This window comes from Lichenostomus cassidix, chromosome 8 (assembly GCF_008360975.1).
Source record: "Lichenostomus cassidix isolate B80296 chromosome 8, HeHo_3.0, whole genome shotgun sequence".
Lineage (NCBI taxonomy): Eukaryota > Metazoa > Chordata > Aves > Passeriformes > Meliphagidae > Lichenostomus > Lichenostomus cassidix.
Window position 1 is genome coordinate 2,387,855 of NC_139489.1, and position 26,651 is coordinate 2,414,505.

General features: G+C 42.7%; 1 protein-coding gene across 1 annotated transcript in view; it reads right to left on the minus strand.

The window, feature by feature from the left end:
- NFIA (nuclear factor I A) overlaps positions 1-26,651 on the minus strand; it is a 149,469-nt gene that overhangs the window by 21,998 nt on the left and 100,820 nt on the right. Inside the window, exons 10-12 of the mRNA XM_085067314.1 lie at positions 18,268-18,446; positions 15,524-15,689; positions 7,723-7,814 (exon numbers count right to left, since the gene is read on the minus strand). Coding sequence (XP_084923440.1) covers positions 7,723-7,814; positions 15,524-15,689; positions 18,268-18,446 — 437 coding nt within the window. The remainder of the gene's footprint in view (positions 1-7,722; positions 7,815-15,523; positions 15,690-18,267; positions 18,447-26,651) is intronic.

Sequence of the window (26,651 nt, forward strand, 5' to 3'; positions counted from 1 at the left end):
CCACACCAAAGTCATTCTCCCCTCAACTGCACCCAGCACAACACAGCAAGAACTGCTGCCTGTCTGCTGAAAAACAAATCTGGGAGTCCCCTCCCATGTCCCCTGACCTGTGAACACAGGGAATGTCACATTTTGTCAGCTTAAATGGCCACTTGGGTCTGGCATTATGTCTCTGACAGTGGTTGCAGTCCTCCTGGGAGGAAGCTGCAAGAATCTCTACAAAAGGAGATGGACCAAAATGATTTGGCCTGAGGGGAAGCTTCTTCCCAGCCCCATGCAGTAAGTGGTAGGCCTTGTAAATCCATGTTAGTGGGGAATATGAGATTGAAAAAATAAAAATAAAAGAAAGTTTCCTGCTGAATGGAAAAAAGAAAACTGTTTTTTGGCAGAAGTTCTTCAAGAAGGAGAACATAGGCCATTGTTATTATGAAGACTTTTCAATGAAAACACAGAAAATCATTGCCTTTTGGAGTAATTGTTTAGCTAAAGAAAGGTTACACAGCTTGTAGAGAATTTAGTAAGAAATTAAATCTCTCCAGCTCATTCATCATATTTCTGGATTTGCCAACTCTTCCCACCAGGCCCACACTTACTTCTTCCCTCTCTTCTCCCCCACTGTGGAGTAAGTAATGGCCATAAAACCCACAGAAAGCACAGGCTTCCTGGTTATTGTGAGGAGGGGGAAGACTCAGTAAGTTTAATTGCTTAGTTTGGGAAATTCGTCTATGTCCATTGTAAATAATTCTACGCTAAATCTACTGGAAATAGGATGCTGAGTGCTACTTTTCAAAAAAGAGTCTGAACTGTTCACCAGAGCCTACGAGGAGGAGGAGGAGGAAGAAAAAACCCAGGAACAAGGATCTCCCCTGCTGAGGACTAACCCAGGCATTTTGGGACTGATTTGGCTCCAGCCCACTCTGAAGATGCAGCCATATGATGATACTGGGAAATTTTCTGAGAATCTTTACCTTTTTAGTGCAATATGTGCTTTCTTTCTGAGGTGTGCTGCTCTCAGCTCTCTTTAAGAACTGACCTGAGAGTGGAATTCCATAGTCCTGTTCTGCGCAAGAGCTCAGTTAAATGGGCTCTGTGCCCCGAGATGAACAGGGGGGAAGGGAAGGGGAGTGACCCTCATTTCTTGTCACCTTTGTGACCTTTGCGACCTTTGCTTGACACAGTCTGGCACTGCATTTCCTATCCACAGTCTCTCTAGACTCCACATTTTCCAGGCCATCTCCAGGCCACCCCGAAGTTCAGGACAGTATTGCTATGTCCTGGGTGGAAGAGGAAACACAGCACCAACATTCAGATCATGTGGCAGTAGCCTGATGCCTTTGGTTCAACAGCAAAACACGTTTTGGACAGAGATCAAAACTTCTGAGTGATCATAGGAGGGGTCAGGCCTCCAGGTATTGGAGGAGAGCAGCCCTGGCTTCCCTTTGCCAATATGGGAAAATCCACAGATCCCTGCTGGGTTTGGGAGCAGAGTGATCCCTCTAACTTTAGCAGCTCTAGAAAGTAGCAGTCCCACACCCCAAAACTGTGGTTTTATATCTGCTCTATGCAAATTTCTCTTCTTTACACACTGGAGATGTTCCTTCATGGAAATGGTGTTCTGAACTTCCCACTGCATTTGCTGGACAGACCAAGAGAAAGAAAAGCAGCAGTCAAGTCTCTGCTTAAAAGTGCTTAAAAGCTGAAATTGGACTCATGTACTGGCTTAGGGAGGTCACTGTATGGAATATGGAATTCTTAGGGGGCTGATTCAAACAAATGCTTCCAAATTAGTGTTCTTCATCTCCATTCACACTCAGACACAAGCAGTGCATCCAGCCTCGAGGATGAGTATTCTGATCCTGAGGAGGGACAGTCGTCTGAGCAACAAGTGGCTCTGACCTGGCTTATAAATAGCTCAGAACCCCTAAAATAAAAGGCCTGGTGTCTTTCCTACAGCCTCTCATGTTTTCTGCCATGTCCCCCACACACCCCTCAGAAGTTTCCCTGCCCTGCCCTGAGTGTGGAGCGAGGTGGTGGCTCAGCTGTCAGCACAGTGCCACAAAACCCTGCCCTTCCCCTGGCTCCCCAGGGCCAGCAGGTCCTGCCTGTCTGACCAGCATAATTCCTGGGCTCTGGGAAACAGGAGGAAGGCAGCAGGGTGTGGAGGCAGAAAGGCCAGGCAGCCCGTGGTGCTCATTAATGAAGCACATGGCCACGAGCTCAGTGTCCCCTTCGGAGAGGGCAGAGGGCACGGCACGGTGGCAGTGAGAGGCAGGGCTGGAAAATCCCCGTGAAGCCAGGCACATGTTTGATTTGTCCAAAGGAAAATGTGTGCACTGGTTTCTTTCCTCCATAGGGTGGCAATGGAACCTGGGCACAGAGCAGCTCGGCGGTTTCAGCTGCGGGAGCGACGCGCTGGAGGAGCTGCATCAGCTTCCCAGGCAAGGTGCTGACTATGATCTATGGATCCTATACACTTTTGGGGTCTGCCACCGTGCCTCCCTGCCTCCAGCCTGGAGAGGGCCATCACCTGCACCACACTCCTCAGATTCCAGGCTCTGGGCAGCAGTGCCTGGCTGTTCTCACAGAAGGACACTCTACTCTGGAATTTGCCTCCCCCCCTGGTCTGACCGAGCTCCCATCTGCTATCCTACAGGACACAGCATCCAGCTCATTTTTTTTCTTGTGCCCTTTGTTTTAAAGTGCTGCCAGGGAAAAACGGCAGGTTGCAGTTTGCTCTCTGAAAGCCTTGTGGGGAAGCAAAACAGGCTTTGCCTTGTCTCTGGGAAAGAAAGTAATTGTACAATTAGGTTTGTGTATGCACCTGAGGCATACGGTGGTTTTTTTAGAGATAAATAAAAGCCCAAAGGAGAAAGCTACAAAGATACCACTGTCTAATTTGGGAAAGGCAGAGAGCAGGAGCAGATCTAAAGGAGTTAGCAATTTCCTTGTACTATAAACATTTTGCTAAACTTCAGTTATTTCCCCCCTAAGTTACTATTGCTCTTTTAAAGATGTATTTCACAGGGTGCATTTCTGTACCTGGTCTTTATAAAGCTGTTCTGCTGAGCTTGCTGGTTTTCATACCTGTCATTTTGCTGCCTAGATAAGCTTGTTTGACTTTTGGGGTTTTCCTTAAACTTTACTTTAGTGTTCTAGGCAGGTTACTGGCCTTTTGTTTCAGTTGTTTTGTTTTATAAAGGATGAGCTCTCTTGTAGCTGGGTGGCTCTAGGGCCCCACGAGGGAAAGTGTGAAAACACAAGACCATTTCTCACAGTGATTTGAGATCATAGAAAGGCAGAACCACGAAAAGTTTCTACTACTGCTCTTCTGACAATAAGCTTTTATCTTTTCCTACAGAAAACCATGGGAATAAATATTTAGGTTTGTGCTTAACTAAGTTTTAAAAACTACCTGGGATGGATCTGATATAGGGCATGTTTACATTAGAGAGAGATTTTTCCTGAAACAGCTGGTCAGGGGTACAGAATTCACTTTCTTACAGGCTAAAGTGGTTGATCCTCTGCCTGGGTGCCTGCAGTGGGAGGCAATTCCTGTTCTCTGCATCCTCATAACCTCCCTGTGCAGGGCACATGGGCCACTGGCAGGTAGGAGTGATTAGATGGAGCAGGCATGTGTTTCTCAGGAGCTGTTTTTAGCACCCCAAGTACAATTTCCAGGAAGATGCAGGCTAAGTAGGTGGCAAACAGGACTCAGCCTAGTAAACAATGTTTAGTGTGAAGTGGAGCTGCAGCACGCTGGGTACAGCACGCTGATCCCTAAAGGAATTTCAAACCCTAGACCAAAGCCAGGGCACTGGAGAGCAGCAAACAGCTTTGGGGTGGTGAGTGGCAAGCCCTGGTCACGGGCTGCTGGTTTAGCATTCCCAGCTTATGCACTCCCAGCCCACAGCCTGTGTTTCACTATTAATTTCAGGAATAAAACACCCCCAAATTCAGACCCCTTTATTCACCTTGTTGCTACCGAGAGGTTAATTAATGCTAAGGTGCTTTCCCATCCTTCCACCACTCTCCTTATTACAAGTCCTTGGCAATATGAGAGACGTATCTATTACTTAGTCATGAGGTATCCAGACCAACTTGCTTTTGAAACCAGAGCCCCTGTACCCCAGGCATCCTGTATTTCTGATTTGCATATGGAAAAGGCAGTTAAAAAGCTGATGCCCCCATATTGCTTGCGAGTCAAGTAGCAAAAGTAAATGATTTATCAAGCAAAGGTTACAACACCTGTGCCTTTTTGTCAACATATACAGGGGATGCCAAGTCAAGTGTTGCTTCTAATAGCTCAAACAGAAATTTAGATTCGAATAACCCCCCAGACAGGACAATTGTGTAGTGAGTGGAGTGGCAGAGTGATGGATGGTGTAAGCAGCGGATGGAAAACCAAACCAACAGAAAAGTTTGGGAACTGCTAAAACCAGACAAAGACAACAGCACTTTGGGGGCTTTTGTTACCTAATCAGAACTACTGACTTAAAGCAGTGTATTTCCTGATCTCTTCTGTCATGGAGTGGTTGTCCTGTTACAACCTTTGTTGACACAGGAAGATGGCTTTTTTATAAATACTATATAAATGCTATAAAAGTCCTTCAAGAGATTATACTTGACACAACGTGACATGAATCAGAATGCACTGCTAATGGAAATGTCTGCTGATAATTTTTCTAATACTGATTAAGAAAGGCATGCACTGTGTTTGGTTGTTTAGAAACAGCTCAGGACAGAATGATCCTTGCTCCATCCCAGCCATGATGTTGTACGTTTGCCTGATATTTTATTCCAGTGTTCTGTGAATGACCATCTATGGGAACTGTGACTTCTGCTGTGGAACTGCCACATCTCTGTGCACAAACTCGCTTCTGCAGCATTTAGAGACTAATGATGATGATGATGATGTGTAACTAGTGCCTGTAGTCCACTGTTCCACCAGTTGCAAGAGAACATCAGAGCCACCAAAAAGCTGACCAAAATATTTTCCTATGGGTTGTAGCTGGACCATAATTTTTAAAAAGCAGATGTTCAGATATAGCCTTCATTTTTATTTTATTATTCCAGCAGTAAAGAGTTGCTTAACCTTGTATTTAAGCTTGACTTCCAGAAGCTCAGAGTGTTCCCTGCTTCCTCTTGTCTCTTGTGTTCCTGCCAGTTAGTGGTCCTCAGGACCTGTATCTTATCTCTGAATGTATTATAAAGATCCTGATGGAAAGGAGCCACCCCAGCTGCTTTTAATAACACAGTCCTATGTGTTCTTACATTTTCATTTTGAAAATGTCCTAAGTGGTCGTTCTATACACTAATGCCCTGCAAAACGAGCACAAAAGCCTGTCTTTGTTTAGAGGAATGCTATGTAAATCCCAAATCATTGCAGTTAGCACTTTTACCTCACTTCTCTGACTCCAAGCACAGTCAACTTCAGAGTTCTTTCATGAATAAGTAGTGAGTTTGCTGATAAATTATATATTTAGTATCAAGTGGGCTGTGGTGGTGTAATGATGTATAGAAGCAGGGAGATGCAGCTGGAGTCAGAGACTGGAAGTCAGTCTCCTTGCCCACTGCAGCATGTTAGACTTTAATTGAAAGCTGTGCTTGAGTATTGTTTTTCACTGTACAGCATTGTTATTCACTACACTGCATTACAGAGGAGCACTTAAAGTAACGCTAGAGCACTTTAAAATGATTTAAGTCATAAATAAGGAGGATAAAAGTTTACAGTCAACAAACTTATCTGGGAAACTTAGGCTGCAGGATGCAAGTAAGTTTTAAATATTTCTGGAGACTTAATACTGTTGTGTCTTACTACATAATCAATTTACCAACTAGGAGTTTTTCAAGTCTTCTGGAAAAGGTAAGTGGCATTCTCCAAAGGGTTTCAGGTTTCCTGAGCTATGAAGGAAAAGACTAAATGCTTAAGGACTTTAGCAGTACACCTTAACATTCCTGTTTGCCGATTTCAACGCATTTCTGTGTATTCCAGTTGTTTCCTAAACAACTGGAGAAAGATGATTTAAATGTGAAGGTTCATGAAAACTTGTCACACACATGAACCCCATAAAGCACAAGGCTGGAAAAGTGGGGTGCAGGCTGAGTTTTGTTAAGGCATGAAAAAAACCCCAGAATCTAATGGGTTAAACCCCTCTCTGCATTGCTGCTGTACTTTCTGTGACCCTATTTAATGCAGAGAAGGTTTGAGATTCGATATAGTTTAACCTGTGCTGTGCACAGAGCTATAAACTAAAGCCCCTAACAAATTGTACAAAAAGAGTAGACAGCAAAAAACCACGCTGTGCTCACAGTCAGCTGGCTGCAGCCCTGTAAACTGAAAATCTTTGGGAATGAGTGACCTGTGTTTCAGTGACAGTGGAGGTGCTGAAGCCATCACCCCGAGGAGTCTGTCTTCATGCACCTACTGTGGCATGTGACAGCCATTAATCGTTACACTAATTATTCAGAAGCCTATAAACCATTTGAAAGAACTAACAAGAGCTAAGGGTAGTAATGCCCAGTTTGCTAGTTATTTGAATTATTACTTTTTAGCCATTGCAACCAGCTCAAAACAAAATCACAAATATTTCGTGCAGTTGACCTTTAAAAGAATTGCAACGTAGTCAAGCAATCACTTCCAACCATAAACTACAGTTGTCCTAAAGCACTAACTCCAGTCACTTTTTTATACCTTCCCCCCCATGATAACGTGATATTAAGCCCAGACTTAATTTTTTCAACATCTGGCTCAAATTAGCTGCTAACAAAACTGCCAACAACTATTTTCTTAATCGACCCTGGGAATTCGATACAGCTTGGAAAAAGCACATTTAAATCTCGTCCTTCTCCTAAAGAAACACAAATGTTTACTTGAGCTTCTGATTTGACCATAGCAGGACCATGAATTCAGCTAACCCAGCTTTATAGTCCTGCCTCAACTGGACTTTTTTCTCTTTGTGTAAGGAAACAGATGTGCTCGCAATTACAAAATCTCCTGCTCGCTCAAAGCCCACCATGCAAATGGCCAACTAGGAATTTGAGCATTTTTTAACGTGGAAGTCACTGGAGCAGTCAGTCTCCCATTGTGTCTGGTGGGGAACTACAGGGTGCTGTTACCTGATGGGTCTCTCTGAGCTCCTTTTGCATATCACAGACTGGTTTGAGTTGGAAGAGACCTTAAATATCATCTTGTTCCATGGGCAGGGATACCTTGCACTACCCCAGGTTGCTCCAAGCCCCATCCAGCCTGGCCTTGGACACTCCCAGGGATCCAGAAGCAGCCACAGCTTCTCTGGGCACCCTGTGCCAGGGCCTCACCAGCCTCACATGGAAGGATTTCTCCCTACCATCTAAACTACACACAATTAAATGCAGTGCCTGGGGAGCAGGTTGGAGCCAAAGCCTTTGAAACCCCAATCCTAGAGCAAACAAATGCACGCCAAGAGCCATCACCTTAGAAAGCGAGAGAGATCCTTCCAGTCACAAAAGCAGCGTTATTACCACACAAGCCCAAAAAAAAAAGAAAAAAAGAAAAAAAAAAGAAAAAAAGAAAAAAACACAACAGACAAACAAACTGCAAGTGACATTTCACTGTAGTTACTGAGACCATGTGGGTGAAGTGACAGCGGCAGTGCAGCTGCTCCGCGGGGAACACGTTAGAGGACACTGGAGGAGGAGAAGAAGAGGCTGTGCAGGCAAACAGAGAAGTCGAAAGCGGCCCACCTGAGTCTGTTGAGGGATATTTACAAAGCTTGGATCCCGTGGTCCAACACTGACGAATCGGTTTGCGGGGGAGGTGCTGGGTGTCGAGTAGGCTGTGAAGGGAAGGGACACATGCGTTGAGGAAGCGGCACTAGATTGCACACGAACAACACCAAAACACACTGTCTCAGAGCCACCTAAGCAGATGTTTAACATAGAAATGCGCGAACGTTTTAGAGAGCGAGAGTTTGGTTTGAGACGCTGGAAAGGTTTGGGCTTAATGGTGGGGGTGTCAACACATAGGGGACTGGGCTGCTGGGAGAAGGGACAGCCACAAAGTGGGCTCAGCTCTCCAGCCTCAAGGAGAACCTTTTCCATGATGGGCTGGCGCAGGAGATTTCTGCAGGTCCTGACTGTTTTCATTTGAATGTCTGGTATCTCTATTTTTAACAGTTTTTGTATAGCAATGAAATTACCAAAGTGCTCATTAACAGAATCAGACCCTTTATTTCATGCTAATCCAGCATTCTCTCTGGATATAAAGTTTTGGTTTTCATACTGCTGTGGTCTGCACTCTCTAAAATGTTCACTTGATGTGTTTGACAAACTAGGAAGATCCTTTCGGTAAAAAATTAATGGGTTGCAGTTTCACTGGGGTGGTAAGTGCAATCAGTCTGAAGGCTGAAGCTGCCTTTAAAAACTGGAGTGGCTCCCATAAATGTAAAGCTATTAAATGCAATGCAAGCCAAGAACCCAGATTACTTCCAAACTTGAAGTACTTTAATGATTTTATTGTTGCATTATATTCTCCACTGCAACTGTCCACAATGCCACGTACTTCCACATCCAAAAGCTTTCAATGCATTTTTAGTCTTCCTCTCATTTGAAAATCCTCACACAATCTTCTCCCTTCCTCACTTTTTTGCATGTTTACATCTAAATTCAAATAACCTAAATAGATGCCTTAATACAAAGAGGGCTCCTGTCTATTTTGAATATATTTATGGGAATGCATTCTGCTGAATAAAATCCCCAGACAACCTAACTATCCAATGAAGAGACAAAAAACAATGGTAAAAGGAAAGTTAGTTGCCAAGTTCCAGTCAGGCTAAATATAACGTTGAGGCCTCAATGTTACAGAAAAATAAAGCAAGTTATGAGTCGGAGAAGACACTGAGTTGGCTGCAAGGAGGAAAACCTGTGATGTCTTTCTGAAGGCAAATGTTTGGTGAAGAACATGGAGGAGCCTTTGGTTTAAAACCATGCTGAATCAGACCAATGCTCCACCTTAGCCACATCACCTCTCTTAGAAGCCAGAAGATGCAACCAAAACAGGTCACACATTTACTTTCTCCCATTCTTTCCCACCCCTGATTATTTCCAGCTCAGGGACTTCCTGTATTTAAGGAGGGATTTCTCACTGATGAATGCTCAATCTGCACTTGGACTCATGTGGATGTTCTGCATCCCATGAAGCCTTTGGGTGAGAGGTTCCCACATCTAGGAGCATGCAGAACCACATCCTTCCCTTCCCTCTCTGCCCAAATCTCACAGATGTCTTGTGATTCCTCTTAGTTCTTCCAGTTTCATCAGAAAAACTTCCCTTTCTGAAGATTCCCTGAAATCACCCAGGAACTGCATAACTTCATTTCCTACTATATGAGGAAAGTGTAAAATATATAAGGCACTCCTGGATTCTAAGAAGGAATTTTTCCCTCTTGTTTCTGGTGAGGTGAGCTTTTCTCTCCAAGAAGCTAACACTTGCAAAAATCATGCAAGGAACACTTCTCCTTCACAAAGTCTTAAACGAATTTTTACATTCACTAATTCATCTTCCTGAGATAGTTTTGCAAATTGTGGTGCAGCTTGAATATTATGAACAGGTACACTGGGTGTTCTTCCTTCCTGCAAATCAGGGAAGAAATTAACTGAGTAGATCTGGTGAGATGTTTTCCTCTCCTTTTTTACCATGTTAATTTGGTTAATAATTCAAAGAAGCCACACATTTGCAAAGGGTATTTCCCTGTTGCTAGTACCATGTATTAATCTTCTTCTGTGCTGTTCTTTGTGGAGGTATTTTTTTTTAACTAACTAATGAACTAATGTTGTGCAAGACTAAGAATTCCTTCTGCAATGGGGAAAATTAACTTAGAGCTCAAAAATCAAACATCTGTTGTTTGGTTCTCCTGGTCTACTTTTAAGGAAGCAGATTGAGTGGAGAGGCCATTTAATCCCTTGGAAGCAGGTAAGTTCCACCCAGAAGGGAAGGAACTCAAGATCTTGTTTACAGTTCCCCGTTGGCAGATACTTTTGCTGTGATATTTGGTAAAAAATCAAAGGGGAGCCAGCAGAATGCTGACTTAAATGGCTTCTCTGTTCAAACAAAAATCCGAAAGCATTTGAAAAGTGTGCAATATGCACAAAAGCCCCCTCAAAGCTCGCTGGGTGAGTTGCTATGTACACCTTCCTTCCGTTCCAAACGATGTTTAACTTGCTTTCTCAAAATACTTGGATGTCAGCTCGGTATTTCCTTCAAGTCATATAACTGCACTGCTGGAGCCAAGTGGGGAAGAGCACCAAAACTACAAATATGCAGAGGATTTACACTGGACTCTCCCAAGGTGCTGTTCCCTCTTTGCTGTAAAATGTCCCAGGATGTTTGTGGATTGTAAGGGGCCATTTGGGCTCGGAATATTAAGCTGACATGGAATACACATTCCCCTGTTAGGGGGAAATTTGTTTCAGGAAAGAGAAAAGTACTGAATGTTGCTTAGACTTTGCTCCAAAATTACGATTGGGCAAACCGTCTTACTGGTTGAAGTTGGGTCACATTATATTATACCACAACTATAAGCTAAGCCCATTCTGGGGACTTCAAACTCCAGTTTGGGAAAAGCCAAAGCATGGAAAGGGACAAGCAACACAAGCCAGGTCTCTTAGGCAGATCTTCTCCAGATCTTATCAGCTTAGCTCCATGGGAATTGCACAGACCTACACTAGTTTACATCAGCTGATAGTTGTCCCATTGGGCATGAATAGAAACAGCTTCCTGCCCAGCCTGCTCTTTCTGCTACTGGAATTCACTAAGGATTGTCTGCAACATCATAGCCCACAGCCAAGGAAATGAATGTGATGCCACAAATTTGCTATGATGCTTCACTTCAGGAACAAGCAAAACAGGAGCTGGCAGAGAAAGAACATTTGCTCACACAGACAGCTTTGATATTTAGCCAAAATGGCAAGAAATTGTATGAAAGACAAGACAAACAAACAGTTTTGGGGATGTTGTGTGTTTTAAAGTTGCCTGCAGTAGGGAAATGTTACTTTTAAATATACTTTCCTGAAATAATTTCTGTTAAGAGCAGGAGTGTGTAATTTATCATGGTTCTGGATTAAAAGGATAAACTTCTGATTGGTAAAGATGATTTGGGTGAGTGATGACCTAATGTACCACTAGGTCTCACTTTTACAGACCAACATGACAGGTACATGTGTTTGATATGAAGAGTTGTCCTGTTTCTCAAGCTGTAGCAAAAGGATTAACTGGAGGAATGTGGTGCAGTAGAACAATTCCTACTGCAGTGCATTCTGCAGCTGTGTATCTGAGAGGGAACTGCAAAATTTTGCAAATTAAATGATACAGTCAACCCTCTTTTTTTATGGATGGGGAAAGGAGCATACAGAAAGCTCAAACTCGCCCAGAAGGTGCTCAGTCAATGCATAGCAGAGGAAGGGAGAGAAAGCCAATCTGATTGCAGGATTATGGAATTGTTTTAGGTTGGAAAAGACCTTTAAGATCATTGAGTCCAGCCCCTACCCCAGCACTGCCAATGCCACCACTGACTCACATCCCCAAGCACCACATCCACATGGCTTTGAAATCCCTCCAGAGATGGGGACTCCAGCACTACACCTGTCTCAATGCTTGACCACTCTTTCTATGAAGAAATTTTTCCCAATATCCAACCTAAACCTCCCCTGTGCAATTTGAGGCCTTTTCCTCCTGTCCCTGTTCCCTGGGAGCACAGCCTGACCCCTCAGCTGTCCCCTCCTGTCAGGAGCTGTGCAGAGCCACAAGGTGCCCCTGAGCCTCCTTTTCTCCAGGCTGAGCTCCCTTCCCAGCTCCCTCAGCCTCTCCTCGTGCTCCAGACCCTTCCCAGCTCAGTTCCCTTCCCTGGATACTCCCCAGCACTTCAGTGTCTTTCCACTGGATTTGAGGTGACAGGGGACAGTCACTGCCTTGGTCCTTTGGCCACCCTAGTGCTGATCCAAGCCAGGTGCCATTTGCCTTCTTGGCCACCTGGGCACACCACGTCCAGCTGCTGCTAACCAGCACTCTCAAGTCCTTTACCAGCTTTCCAGCCACTCTGTCCCAAGCCTGGAGCACTGCAGGGAGCTGTTGTGACCTAAGGGCAGGACTGGGCACTTCACTTTATGAATCCTTACTACAGCCACGAGATCATTCTCATTCTGACACAAATGCCATTAAAAAAGAAAACTCCTTTGTTCAAAGGGACATTAACCAGTAACGAGTTCATTAAAGTCAAGAGTTGTGAATCCCATAAAATAACATTTTACTTATAAAAGATGTTTAAAAGTCAGTGTAGACAGGATGACAGTATCTTAGACTCTGCTTTGGAATGATTCAATTATGATAGTGATAAAGCCCAACTGAAATGTAGTGGAGGTGGTGTTTGCTTTGGGCAGTGGGATATTAAACCCCAAAAGTGCCAAGTTCAAGAAAATATTGTGCTGTGCTTGTTATGGGTTACCAACCAAAGAAAATCGAGAAGAGATCTGAGATAAGATAATGTTGGGACTGCTTCTGATATCAAAGATGAGTTCTACTGAAAAAGCTTTTTGTGGAGGAAAAATGAACCTCCCCAAACCTCATGAATCCCATCTCCATTGTGTCATCTGACTGAGGAAAATGCTGGTTTTCCAAAGGGATAGGATTCACAGCTGAAATTGTCAGCTCCCAGAGCATGCCTGGCCACCCAGTAGCGACAGATCCCCAGTGTGCATCTCCAGGGGCTCTTCCTTCCTTGGACAGCACTAATGTTCATGTTTTGGTTAATGTCACAGCTGGAGAGTTTCACTATTGCTCTGAGAATCATTAACCACCTTGTTGTGATTTTTAGCTCTGGTTCCCAGGAGGCCATGCTGTATTGAACAGCTGCTCCTGGCTCCTGCACCCCTCAGGAGGGCCATATTCCAATTTTTGGTTGGGCCGTGACTGCATTTTGTTTCTGCTGAGGGCTTTCTGCTAGACCAAAAAAGGGAAGGAGAATGGAGCAAATGCCAACCCCTTTCACTCCATTTCCTTGGGAGAGGGGGGGTTCATTCTCTTCCACACGGCTAAGGAGAGAGTCTGGCCAAAATTTCACATCTCTCCTGCCTTTGTTGCAGAAGTGACTTTCCAATATCCTCAAGCTCTGCAGGGCAGTCAGCCATAGCCCGGCGACACTCCCAGAACCGGTGCGCTCCAGCAGCTCGTAACCATGGAAAACACCTTTTTGTGAGGCTTTTATGGAACTCTGGTGAATCTGCGCTTGCTGTTTGAAGGCTAATATTTAGTTAAGGAAAAAATAAACACGGAGGGAAATGGAGGGTTGGTCCTGATTGACACACTGAATGGAGCCCAGTGGGTCCTCCTGGCAAACCCTCGCTGCGACGCCTGAAACTTCAGTTTGCTTTGCTCTATGTGGCCAGTGCTTCCACTGGCTTTGGTTTATATGTCATATTTTTTCTTAGAAAACATTTCCTATAATCTACTTTTCTGTAAAATTTGTCCCTAAATTAAATTATATGCTTCTTTACAACTCGAGTCACTGCTATTCAAACCCCTCACCACAAGGAAGATGCGTGCCTGAATATGTACAGAACTATATGTTTAGACATCAGCGTGGCTAATTAACAAACAGTAATTATTTTCCTAATCTTTTGTTTAAATACCATTAACTGGCTGCTCTTGAGAAAACCTCCATTCCCAACTAGTGTGGCAGCTGTCTGCTAAGCACAGTGCCCAGTGACCAAGCTGACACTGATGGGTGTCCTGCTCCCTTCAGAAGAGAAATGCCCATTTTTCTGCCAGCTGAGCATCCAGCTGAACACACTCTGAGCTTGTTCACACAACCACAATATCATAAAAATTAAGTATTAAGATTACTGCTAGAATGTTGTTGGGATTTTTTTTCAACACCAGACACTGCCAGTAAACTGAGTCACAACCGTAATGACAAGAACACGCTGACCTAGTTTTGTTTTTCCCGGTTCTGAAGACAAGGAAATAGTAAGGCATTGCTGACTGTGTTCAGTGATAATTATGACTAAACATTAACCTTTTAGATCCCACCACTGAATCTTATTGATAGGACTCGAAAGTCGGTATCTCCCCTCAGAAAGTGTCAGAACTTCCTGATACCACCAAGTGTTGGTCTAAGGTCAGGAAGAGGAGCAGAGGGGAGGGAATGAATCAACTTCTTCGCTCAACAAAAATCTGCTGATCAATTCGAGAAGTCCTGATTCTAGAAGATCGTGTTCACAATCTTACCAGACTGTCTCATACTAAAACCCATTTCAATTTCCAAGCGAGCCAGAGCATCTTGCTGAGTTTGCATTTGAAGCACTATCGTGTAGCAGAAGGCAATGAAAACCTCTGAGAACTACCAGATTTTAAAAATGCCCCCTGGAACCTGTGCAAGTCTCCTGAACAGTATATAAAGCTTTAAAAATGTAGGCTTCACTTGGTCTGAAGAGTGAGTACCTCTTTGCGCATCAAGCAGTGGTTGCATATAGCATTTAAATAATAAGCTTGAAAAGCACACAAAGGGATTTGCTCTTTCGATTAGATTGATTTTTGTTTGTGGATGTTATTTGGACTCCCTTCACTGTGGAACAAGTCCCCTACAGTTGCCATTAAAGCACTGAAAGCTTCCCTTTTGTTTTTAAATGTCAGTTTGAGCATAGCTTCATTAAATCATTTCACAATTAACTCCCTGAACATCCAGACTTTTTTTTTTTTAAAGCATCAGACACAGCTGAATTGCATTTGTTTCCCAGAAGAGTGACTCCAAAGTGGTATCCCCAAGTGTGTATCCAGGAATTCGTATATTTGACTTGTGGCTACACAAAATGCGTATGGGAGCTGTGAGGGTGGTGGGAGAGGATTAGAGCTTTCTCCCTTGCCCTAAGAAATACCAGAACTTCTTGCCTAAAATGCGAGGCATAAGGGAAAGATGTCTGGGTTAATCTAGGAAGATTTATTCCCAGAAGAACGATAACTGAAGGAAACTGGAAAGGGTTGTTAGTGTGCATAAGCAGCGATGTTTTCAAGGAGATTGCCTGACTTCCATGTGGGATCCATCCTCTAAAGCCTGACTGGAGATACCAACTCATCCCAGAACAATGGAATGGCTGGGGTTGGAAGGGACCTTAAAGATCACCCAGTTCCAATCCCCCTGCCATGGGCAGGGACACCTTCCACTGGATCAGGTTGCTCAGAGCCCCATCCAGCCTGGCCCTGAGCACTTCCAGGGATGGGATTTCAACTTCAGTCCTCATGGCAGCAAACAAGATCCCCAAAGTTCCGAGCTCTGTGTCACAGCTGAGCCACCAGCCTCGGCTTCCCTCACACGTGGTTCTGTGAAATGCCAACCGAGTCAAAAATAAAACTGCAACCTTAAGCTAAGGCTTTCCCTGCTAACACAGAAGCAGCTCAGAATTTTGTCCATCGCGGAGAGCAGAGAGCTCTCCCTCTTCCCAGGATGAGTCCAATCCTCATCCCTGCACAGCCCTTGGCTCCCGCTGCGTCTATACTTACTTGGAGAAGTGGGAGAGGTGGCCCCTCCTTCTGTTGATGTGGTTGGAGGTTTTGTGTCTGGCACTGGCAGAGGCACAGGCCTAGCCATTGGTGGCGGAGGTGGTGGTGGCAACATTGGGGTAGGAAGGAATGGATTGTGCACCTTGCCTTGGCTGCTACCATTGGGCTGCCGAAAAACAAGCAAACAGACAGAAATTATACTAAAAATCAGCTATTAGGAACCTCCAGCAATAACAATCGAGTTGAAAACTATGTGCAATACATTTACAATTACTTGAGAGGTGGCTAGGAAAGTGCTGGCTCAAATTCTCCATGGACTTCAAGGAGCTTTGTCTCAAACTCTGTGAACCTTGTGAAACTATGGAAATACTGGCTTTTGAACACTTGTCCTGTTAGCAGCTTGTCTGAACTGTCCTGGATTAAATTCTACCCCTCTTTACATTTCCTGCAGCACTAACCCATGCTCAGTGAGAGGTGAAGCAGTATTTTTGACCCCTAAAAGCCTCCAGTTATGTGCCTCTGCTACACCCTCAGGATATCAGTGCCTAGGACTTGAGTGTAAATTTCTTAAAGATACTGCTCATTAAGAGAAAAAACAAGCATTTCTGGTGGTCTTAAAAATCATGCTGATATCTTATTACAGGAAAATGAATGAGGGTGTATTAAAATAACTGCTCTCCCACATCCCTTTCGAGTTAGCAATGGTGTAGCTCTTGGTTTAGCTGCCATTAGGATCGTATGGAGAAAGGACTGAAGTTAGAACAGCTTCATTTTACACACTGGGTGAAGAAAAAACCACCCTGCCTTCAGTCTGGGATGTGGTCAGTCCCAGGCTGAAGGGGATCAGCTATACGAGTGTGGTCTTTCAATTAATCACCAGAAAAATGTGTCCATGAGCAAAAGTGTTTTCAAGTATCACAAAAAACCAGGAATCAGGCTTAGAAAAACATGCCAAGCCTCCCCCCAGCTTATTAAGTTTACATTTTAAATGTAACCCAGCCTGGACACTTGAAAACCATACAGATAGATGCCAAATACCATTATAAAGAGAAAGTAGGACAGGCTGTGAATCAGGTGTTCCATTTTAGTGACAAAAATGATGAGATCATTTTCGACAGCACTCTACAAATTGATCTCAATGCAGTTCTCCTGGCACTGAACATTGGCTTTTCCATTGATGATAAAAGCTCAGCTTTAAACACAGATCCATATTCTAAGTACTGCTAAAGAAAATAATATTTTAATTCCTGTTAGGGTTTCCATTAGCCTGGATTGCTGGGGACAAAATCCTCATCCTGGCAAAACACTTGGGACTTTATTTTCATTTCACCTGCTCTGGCACTGACAAAAGGCCTTAAAGTCGTGGAGGTGCAAATCACACTTGTGCCAGAGCAAAAACGGTTCAGGGCATAAATAAGACTCAAGTTCATCTGCATTTAACTTAACAGCACTCCCACAGACTTCAAAGACTGCAGTTACCAGTGTTTGCAGCAAGAAGCAATCCTTCAGGGATATTTATTTTTCCAACATCCAGCACCTTTAATAAACTAATATATTAGTGACATCTCTCAAACACTATCTTGTCTCCCAATTAGGTCCCTTTCCTGCCAAGCAGACCCCTGCTGCCTGTTCATTGTGAGTGTGCTAACAGTTCATAATGCTGAATGGTTTGGGATAAATTAAGCAAATGAATACTCAAGGAAAAAGAAAAGCACTGTATTGATTTGTTGTCTAGACATAAATGTATCTGCTAACATATTGCAGACATTATTCAAAGCCAGGACTGGCTGGAATAAGTAGAGTCAGTTTTTCTGCTGGGGAAAGGAAAACACTGAGAACAATACAGCTTATTAAATAAGTGTAATAAATTAGATGCTAATAATTAAACTAATTCTCATTAACACTTTCAGCCGTGTGTATGTCAGGAGAGTAGCAGTAATTTTGCCAGTTATTACTTCATTGGCTGGAAAAAGTTACATGCATTACATTTCATGAAATATTCAGAGCATTATTTTAGATTTGATTTACATAAAATTTATAAATTCTCTCTTTGACCAAAATGCTATTTCAATAATAGCAAGATGATTCACTTTATTTGATTAAAAAAAAATGAAAATGGTTATTTGAAGCTTTGGAACTCTGCTTAATTTTTCATAGAGATAAGGGGAAAAGATAACTGCTTACAGAAATAACAAACCATAATAAACTGTACTTTTAACATCTTGAGTTCAAGTACTGGTCAACTTGATCTAAAGTGCTATAAGGCAGTATTTTTTTTTTTTTTAATGAACTTAGCTGATCTGAAACATCTGTTTCTCACCCTCCCTTTTCCTGCTCCTTCCCCCCCATTATCCCCTGAACTTCAAAAATAATTAATAAAAATTATTCTGCCTTCGTATTTTGTTAACCTTGGTTCCACAAGGGTTACAACACATGCAGCAAAGTCGTTTGTGGAGAAACCCAGCAGGTCACTGCAGCACCAACTCCTCTGACAGTTTAAGCTCCTTTCACCACAATGTGGTCGAGCGGTTTTTTGGGGGAGGTCTCTTGTTGTTTTTTAAAATACTTTCTCAGCACAGCATTATTATATATATATATATTTCTTTTTCCCTCTCCCTTCCAGCAACTATTCAAGGTGTTCTCCTGCAGGTGACATGCTGTTAAAACAACCCCATCCATAACCCCGTGGTTAATTTTTACATAGGACAAAAACACTTCTGAAGAAAGAAAAACGGCTTCCTTACATTTAGGAACCCCACCTGTCCAGCCTGCTGACCAGCGTCGGGGCAGACAAGTTGGACAAACTCTTTCAGAGTCTCCTGAGGATGATAGCGGATTGCTGGGTGTGAGAAGTATGGCCCAGGCTGTTGAATAATGGGTGATGTTGGAAAATGAAGAGTCGATGGTGTTGCATGTGGACTTGCTATAGGAAAGAAAACAAAGACGTTATATAGAGTTTTGCCTCTGGAAAATAAAACAGTTTAAATCTGTTGTCGTTTTAAGTTTTTTTTTTTGTTGTTGTTGTTTTTTTCTTTTTTAAATGTACAGTATTGTTTATACACCAATTAATATATTAGACCACATTGTATCCTACACTCTCTTCATCTAGATCCTGGAAGCAAACAGAGCCAGACATTTTGAAGGATTTTCTGTGTTTTTAGTGGACACGTATAAAGGAATCAGCAGTCCTTTGTGAGAGTGAAAACTATTCATCACCTTAAGAGCAGCCCTCATCAATCAGGCAATAAAAAAATGTATTTGGGAGATTAGGGTTGATTTAATTGACATTTCATGTAACTTGGATTTGCACATACGAATCCATTTTATATTGTAGTATAAACGGTCGATAATTTTAAAATGGTCTAACACTTCTTGTTGTCAGGGATTTTTTTCCATCTCACTTTAGGAACATTTATTTTAAGTAACGTGTTTTCGTTTAATGAACATGCACAAAGTGGCGAGATCGTTTGGAAAATTACATTTACATTTCTCCTGAATAACACTGGGCTCCAATCTTCAGCAAGTCCCCAGCTTGGGCTCAGGGATGAAGTTTAATTTGGGGAATTTATGGGCCAACAAGCCAGCTGGAAAATGTCCTCCAGAGAAGGTGCAGAGGTGTGATGTACACAAGCCCATTGGCAATGACCGATTTTACCCTCAGCTGATTTCAGCAGAACTACAACTGCAGCTCCAGAGCCTTTTGCTCTCCTACATTATGTGACACCTTTGCCCAATTCCTTGGCCTTCAAAATATTTTGGGTTGGACCCTTGTTACCCAACAGTTCTTTGTGTTGTGAGTTGTCACCACGAGGTAGCAACTGCTGCCACTTACAGTGCCATGAATTCTCCCCTCGAAAACGAGGATTCACTCTTCCTTCAGAATGACCAATTAATCTGGTTGCACACAAGCTCATCTGTAAATCTTTGTTTATTCCTCACCAAACATGGTTGCTCCCTTGGAATGTTACCCTAGGAATCTTTCAGGGGTGTCCATGTGCATGGATTGTGCTCATGCACTGCGTATGACCAGTGAGATAAAGGCTTTACAAGGGAGGGAATATCCTACAGAAGCTCAGGTGTTGGCTTTGAAATAACTTAAATATACAAGAGGGAAAAAAGAAAGCCTTTGGCACTTTTGGAAAAATTGGAGAGATGCAGGGAAGTTGACTAAAATCAAACACAAATGAGCAAACATTCATTTCATGATGAATGTTACGAAAAACCTTCAGTTAAATAAAAGCTAAAACCTGCCTCTTACTCTTGTTCATTGCCAGTTTAATAATGACACTTTATTAATAATTTTTTTTTCTTAAGCATTATTAAACCATTAGCAAACTCAAGAGCCTGAAGATGTGGATAAAACGTGAACTCAGAAACAGCAGCAAGGAAACTACTGTATTTTCCTGTAAACATTCATTAAGGGTTGGCTGGGCAGCTCTTCTATCCTCATCCTTTTCCACCACAATATAGGAATTACTGCTCTGACACCACACCAAAAAGAGCTGCAGTCGTGCCTGGGGTGCTGGTATGGGATGGATGTGAAATCCCTGTCCTTGCCATGAAAAGCTCCCCTCTATCCATGTTAACCCCACTATTCTGCTCCCCCTTAATACTCTTGAAAATATTCCCAGTAGAAAAACAAATGTGAGGTACTAAAGGGAAAAACACCATGGGAAGAAAGCATGGAGATAAGGAGGTTTTACAAACCTTGTAAATTATTTCTTATTCACTTTTAAGATGAATAGTTTTGTTGTGAGTTTGCATCTTAAATCGCAGCGCATCTGAAAACTCCTCAGATAAAGAACCCAAATCTTCAAAGGAAAAAATGAAGGCTGTTTTTCTGTCCCCACACCCCTGGGAGAGGCTCTGACTTTGAAGTTAGGTATCAAAGGTGGAGATAATGGGGGATTCCCTTCTGTAACTGCAGGTGATCACCATGGAGCCAATTATTGGAATGGACTAAGCAGTGTCCAAGGAGCCACTCACCCCATTCCAAAATATTCCCCTGCCTTTGACTGGTGCTGCTCTGAGGTCGACCCCTCCATTCTACAGACACACCTTCAGTCAGGTGAATCCCACCTAGCCAGCAGTTTGATGACTACAATGTATTTTTTACTAGCAGACAATATTTCTGTCTTCCTCCCTTTCTTCAGATCTCCTTTTGTGGTTCCCCCTTTCCTTGTGTGCCAGATGGAATATGAAGGATGAGGATAAAAGTGAGACATGGACATTTAGGTGGCAAACATCTAATTAAGTAAGAAATAAATTGGAGTTTCCAAAATACTAAAAAATATCCTTTTAATACTATTTGAAATTGTTATGGAACTGCTCTGTCCTTTGTACACATCTGGGAACAAACTCATTTCTATTCTTCTGCTGGGTGAAAAGGAGATTGAAATGCATTTCAAACAAGAAGGAATAGAGAATTGTATCCAGGGAACATGTGGGAATTCAAAGCTAGGCCTGAGACAACACTGTATTTAGCTTTTCCAAAGTATGGCTCTTCGTTTAATAATTTGATTTGCTCTATGAAAGATGAAAGAAACATTCATTGGCATGTAAGGAGTGAGCCTTTCTCTGCTGCCTTGACCTCCTCAGCATGTCAGGGTAGAAAACAAAGTGGAAAGCATGTGTCAGTGATCTTCCCAAAGAGAGGGAGAAGGAAAATGAATGCAGAAATGATCAACAATAATTCAGCAAGGCAAAGTGCTGCAAGGAGAAAGTGGTTCCTCTTCGGAGTCCTGGCCAACTGCTCAGCTCATCTCCAAGGGTTTCCTGCTGATCTGGGGAGGACTGGGGGAGGCAAACAGGACCAAATTGGCATCCATCCTCAGTCTGGGCCATACACTGATGTGGAGAGGTCATTTTCTTCTGAGCATAAGAAGTAATGAGTGCAATAAGGATCTCCAAGGGTTTGTTTTTGCAGTCCCTGACTAGGAAATAGCAAATTTCTCAAGTGCCAAAAGAAAGGGCTCTTTGATAAGAGGAAAAAACCCCTACTATTAAACTGATCAACGTTACAAATGTGCCTGCCTGATACTAGAGAGAGGGAATTAAATGTTAAAGTCTAAAATCTGCTGGCCCAGACACAGACCATTACTCTGATAGCTGTGTTGTGGTCAGCAACTCTGGTGAGTGCAAAACTGGCCACTCCAACAAGTTCTGAGAGCAGAACACAACCGTGTTTCCAAATATAGGGACCCTCACAAGCATTTTTAATCAGTTGAAGCACGAGAGGTAATGAAGCAGGTTGTTATTTTCCCTGTTTGCCTCTAAAAAGGCCAAGGGCCCTTTCAGTCATGATTTTCAGACTTAATAAAAATGATGAAGTCTTTAACTCCCAAACCCACACCTACAGTGATGGAAATTACCCCATGTAAGGGAACAGGCTCTTATTACTTCTGATGGGATATTACAAGTCTCAATCAGTGATTGTAAATTCTTTGAGATCTTCAAATGGGAGATAAAATAGGTCTTTGTCTATTATTTATTTACTTATTGACTTATTATTTATGTATCCCTAAGCAGCTCCATCCTGCCAAACCATATTTCTCCTGGCGTCTTTCAGCCTGTGACATTTATATTTTATTACTGACCTCAGTAAATGACATAAAATATGACTTCTCCAACCTATGAAAAGATGTGTACTCAAGATCAGAACTTCATTTCTACCTGCTGTAGGTATGGAGGAGTTGGACTCCCTGGTGTTATGAGATCTGCTATTTTGTGTGGGGGTTGGAGGCAGGAGTTATCCTTCCATCTCAAGGCAAGCATAAATATTTCAAAGCACACATGATTCTAATTCCATTGAAGCTCGTCTGAAACATCCCAGACTTTTTATTGAAAATGAGATGATAATGTATGGTGGCCTGCAACAGATATACCAGTATTTTAAAACTACTGCTGTTGGGCCAAGTAATTATGCAGTACAGCTGTTGTGTGCTGCACTGGATTCCTCAGTGTTTTATGAGCTCGTGGTGCTGTGCAGCACAGAAGTCAGAGGATTTTTCAGAATGCTGAATTCAAACCTCTGGTTATGCAGGTCTGTGTTGCCTTTTCTCTTCTTGATTTGTGGTAGCCAATAACAAAGTAAGTAAGCAATAAAGTCAGCTGAGCCCATTGATTAGGTGAGCACTGCACATGGCCGAGGCTCTGAAGAAGAGCCAAAATTGAGAATTCTGTGCAAGCAAGAACAGATAATAAAGAATCAGTTAATTTGAAGCAGGTTATGGTTTTCTTCAGATATTCAGGATCCTGGAACAAAGGAGCAGTTCCTAATAAAGAGGCCTGGGATCCTGTCTCTCGGGGAGAACTCACTGACGTGGTGAAGGGACACCTACAGTGCTCAGACAGGATTTCCACCAGCACAGCCCAACATATGGGGGCACATATTGATCCTTCCACCTTCCATCTCCTCTTCCAAAAAAAAGCCCTGCCAACCCCTTCAAGTCCACATGACTGGATGAGATTCCTTTCTTCCTGAAGTCGTTTGAAGTCTTGGAAAGGGTCATTTGGTGTTGCTCAGGAAAAGGTTATTGCCCTGTACTCCCTGCCTGTTCCAGGGGTAGTGTTGGGAATCAAAATCACTGTTCCTGCCCAGGCACAAGGGCTGTGGTCCATCAGCTGGATCAGGGCACAGTGCTCAGATGCCTCCTCCACAAAGTGATAATTAAGTTTACTAATACTTCATTAAACATTGATCAGCCTTCCTAGAAATAGTAACATTAGAATCGTAATGAAAACGGGATCGCTTTTTTATCCGCTTGTTTTTGAGGCCATTATAATTGGCTTCATTACAATTAAGAAAGTATTTTTTGAAAAGTCATTTCCCTGGAAATGTTAGAGAACAGTTTGTTCTGCTAGAGACTTCCACGTCAGGCTTCTAAGTTGCTTTAACTCCCTGCGTGCTGCAAGCTTTCTCCTGCCATTCCAGCGATGCCAGTTCAAATTATGCGAGATGGATCCCACCCTTTGTACCCCAAAGGTACTTATTCTGAAAATTGACCATATTAGAGGACTAATTGGCTAAGCCACCATGCTGGCTGATGTGAAATGCTTTCAAACACCATGAAACAGCTGTGTTTATCGGAAATATGAAGAGTGACTTTTTAATAAGGAGATCTGGCGATAATCCAAATTTGTTGAAAGGAACTTACACTTCTGTGTATAATACAATACAAGAGGTAAAGAATGGAAGCCTAAAACAATAGCTTTAAGCCCACAGATTTTGGTGATGAAAGCAGTTACCCAAACAAGAAAAAAAAAATAATTAAGAAACTTGGGCTGGGATTTGCAGAGGTCCTGAGAGAATTCATTAACTGCTTTTGAATTTCAATGGGAGCTGCTTCCCTGTAACACTTTCTGAAAGGTTTCTGAAAGTCCCCATTTTTCTTACTGCCCATTAGGAACAGACTTTAGGGTGATAAATGTAGAGGAATTGCTTACTCAGGTTAGTGAGAACCTGCCTCAAATATTGAGCTGCTGAGGGTAGGACTGACCAGTCCTAGGATGAGCCCTTGGAAGGGAATTCACATCCCTGGAAAACTCAGGTATTTGTTAAATCCCATAATGGTGCAAAGGGGTTGTTTAGGTCAGGTCCAAGGATGAGCTAAATTCAAACTGATCCCATCTCCCATTCCCATTTGCACTGGCAAGGCTGGGAAATCATGGAGCTGGAGAAGTACAAATAGGCTTTACCCTCTTAGCATGGGTAAAATTCAGGTATCACGGACACTGTCTCTCACATTATGTACACAAACACTGATGAAAGATCCAAAATACAATATAAACAGCTGAGCAGTGCAAGAGATAGTGAAACACCCCAGCTAGGATGGATGGATGGAGGATCTGCTCCTGCCCACGAACATCAAAAAGCTGAGCTGAACTGCAGACTATCCATCTCTCAGCTCCACAAGTCAAGTGCAGCTGGTCAGCTGAACACTGCTGAGAAGAACAGAGCCACAGTATCTGCAGATCAGGGCTGCCTCTCAGCCCTCTGCTGCTGCCCTGAGTGCTAAAAGGCACCTGGACCCTTTGTTCAGGAACACTCTTTCTGTAAGGAATTCTGCAGTAGCAAGTGGGAGGCAGGAGGACATTTTGCCAAGGCCCACGGAGTTCCTAGCAAAGGGAAAATATGCTTAAGGCTGTGTTTGAGCTCAGGGTTTATTGGTGTACTCTGGGCTGCTGAGTAGTACAGGCTGCTTTGGAAAACCTGTGGAGCTGAACTGAGCACTGGTTCCAGATTCTGGCATGGGCAGGGGGCCAGTTAAGTTAGCTATTTCGAGCAGAATGTTTTAAAACATGTCAGAATTCTGCTGCCTTTGGGAGATCAGAATACTATAGAACTGATTACACCGGGACAGAAATAAAAATCATACCTACAGAATGCATTCCTGCCTTCCAAGACTACAGCTAGAGGTCAAAAAGACCCTAATTTAACATATTTGAAGAATTCCTGCATCACATCAAATGCTGTAAACTTCTGCATATTATTATTACTTTTAATACACATGATGCATTCTCATATATTCTCATCGTAAGATAAAAACTTCTGCTAGGAGAATATATCATGTCTTTCTCATAATGAAATGCAGTTGATAAGTTTACAATAGAAATGTAAATTCTCTTTAAAACTACAACCTTTATGTGCGTGATGATATAATTCTGCTTTGATACTAAAAAGGGCATGGTAATGGAATCTGTGACTTTGGAGTGATATATTGCTGTTAAGTTAATAGGACTCCACATTCCCATTTCTAATATCAGTGTTTTTCCTCCCTTTCATTCTGTAGATGGTAAGCTGATACTACATAAACATTGTTAAAGCTATAGTTCCACGCTACAGTAATTCACTTAACTTTAACATGATTTATGGTTCTGTCAATAGAGGAGGTTGAAAATCCAGAGCTCTGATGCTTAAACATGGGTTCCATATTTAAAGCAATAATGTGCTTTTTGTGTGTGTCTGAAGCTAGAAGAATTTAGCATAAAGCAGAGATAAAAATATTATAGTTCACTGCACTGTTTAAAGCACATAGTTCAACTCCACGGATACATCAAAGAGAGCAGAGGAACCAAACGCAGCGTCAGGAAAAGCATGGGCAAAATACTTTGTTCCTGCAGCACTTTATTTTTATATTATTTTTTAGGGATGCATGAAATCCTATTAGTATTTTTAACACTCCCCTTTTTTTTTTTTTTTCATTCTTTTGCTCAGTTAGATCAGCTCCTTTTGTCAGGATGAGTTTAAATCTGGGTCCACTGTGTTAATCACCCCCCTTTCTTCTTTCTGGCACTTCCCCTCCAGGCATTTTGCCTCTTTAGGAGATTAAGCGACCAAGTCATCTTGTTGCTCTAACATGTCCTCACTGGAGCAACATATTAACACAACTCCACTGCAAAAGAGCCCTCTTTAGAAGTTTGCTGCAGGGATGACAAATTAACCCAGCATGGTGTCCCACACATCTATCTCAGTACAAATTATTAGTGTAATAGAGCTTTTAGTTATGCATTTATCTAGTAATTATTGAACGGTTATACAAAACGAAGCTGAGCAATCATGGCCCTTTATGAGGCGAGCTCGGTGGGTGGTCTTACAGTTAATTTAGGATAGGACTGTCTAAGCAGTTCACTCACACACAAATTAGCTGAACAGCCTGCTCCTTTAAATATTTCCTATGTCACAGGCTAACTCTTGACAATACAACAAAGGTAGAGTTTTAATTACACGGTTCCTGACTTTTGTTTAGCTGGAGCTTTAACCCTTTGCAGGCCTCCCTCTCTGCCCTCCCTGCGTGGGGTGAGGCAGTTTGGGGATGGTGTCATGGCTAAAGGCTGACCTTGAGGCCATCTGTTGGGAAACTGCTTTTCCTTCGGCACCAGCTTCTCCCAAGTGAGTGCAGAAAATCAAAATCTTCCCCTGCACAGTCAGCTGTCCTGACATTGTAAAGTGGATCATGTAAACCCATCTGATGGTCAGCATTGTGCTGCTTCTGGCCTCAGCTCAGCTCCCTCGCCCTTGTGGGGTGACTGTCTCCTTTTGGCTCTCTGACATCACCACCCCTTGCTCAGAGGTGTTTGTGTCAAGTTGCACCACTTTGTTTTTGTCAAAATTCACAGGGAACTAGAA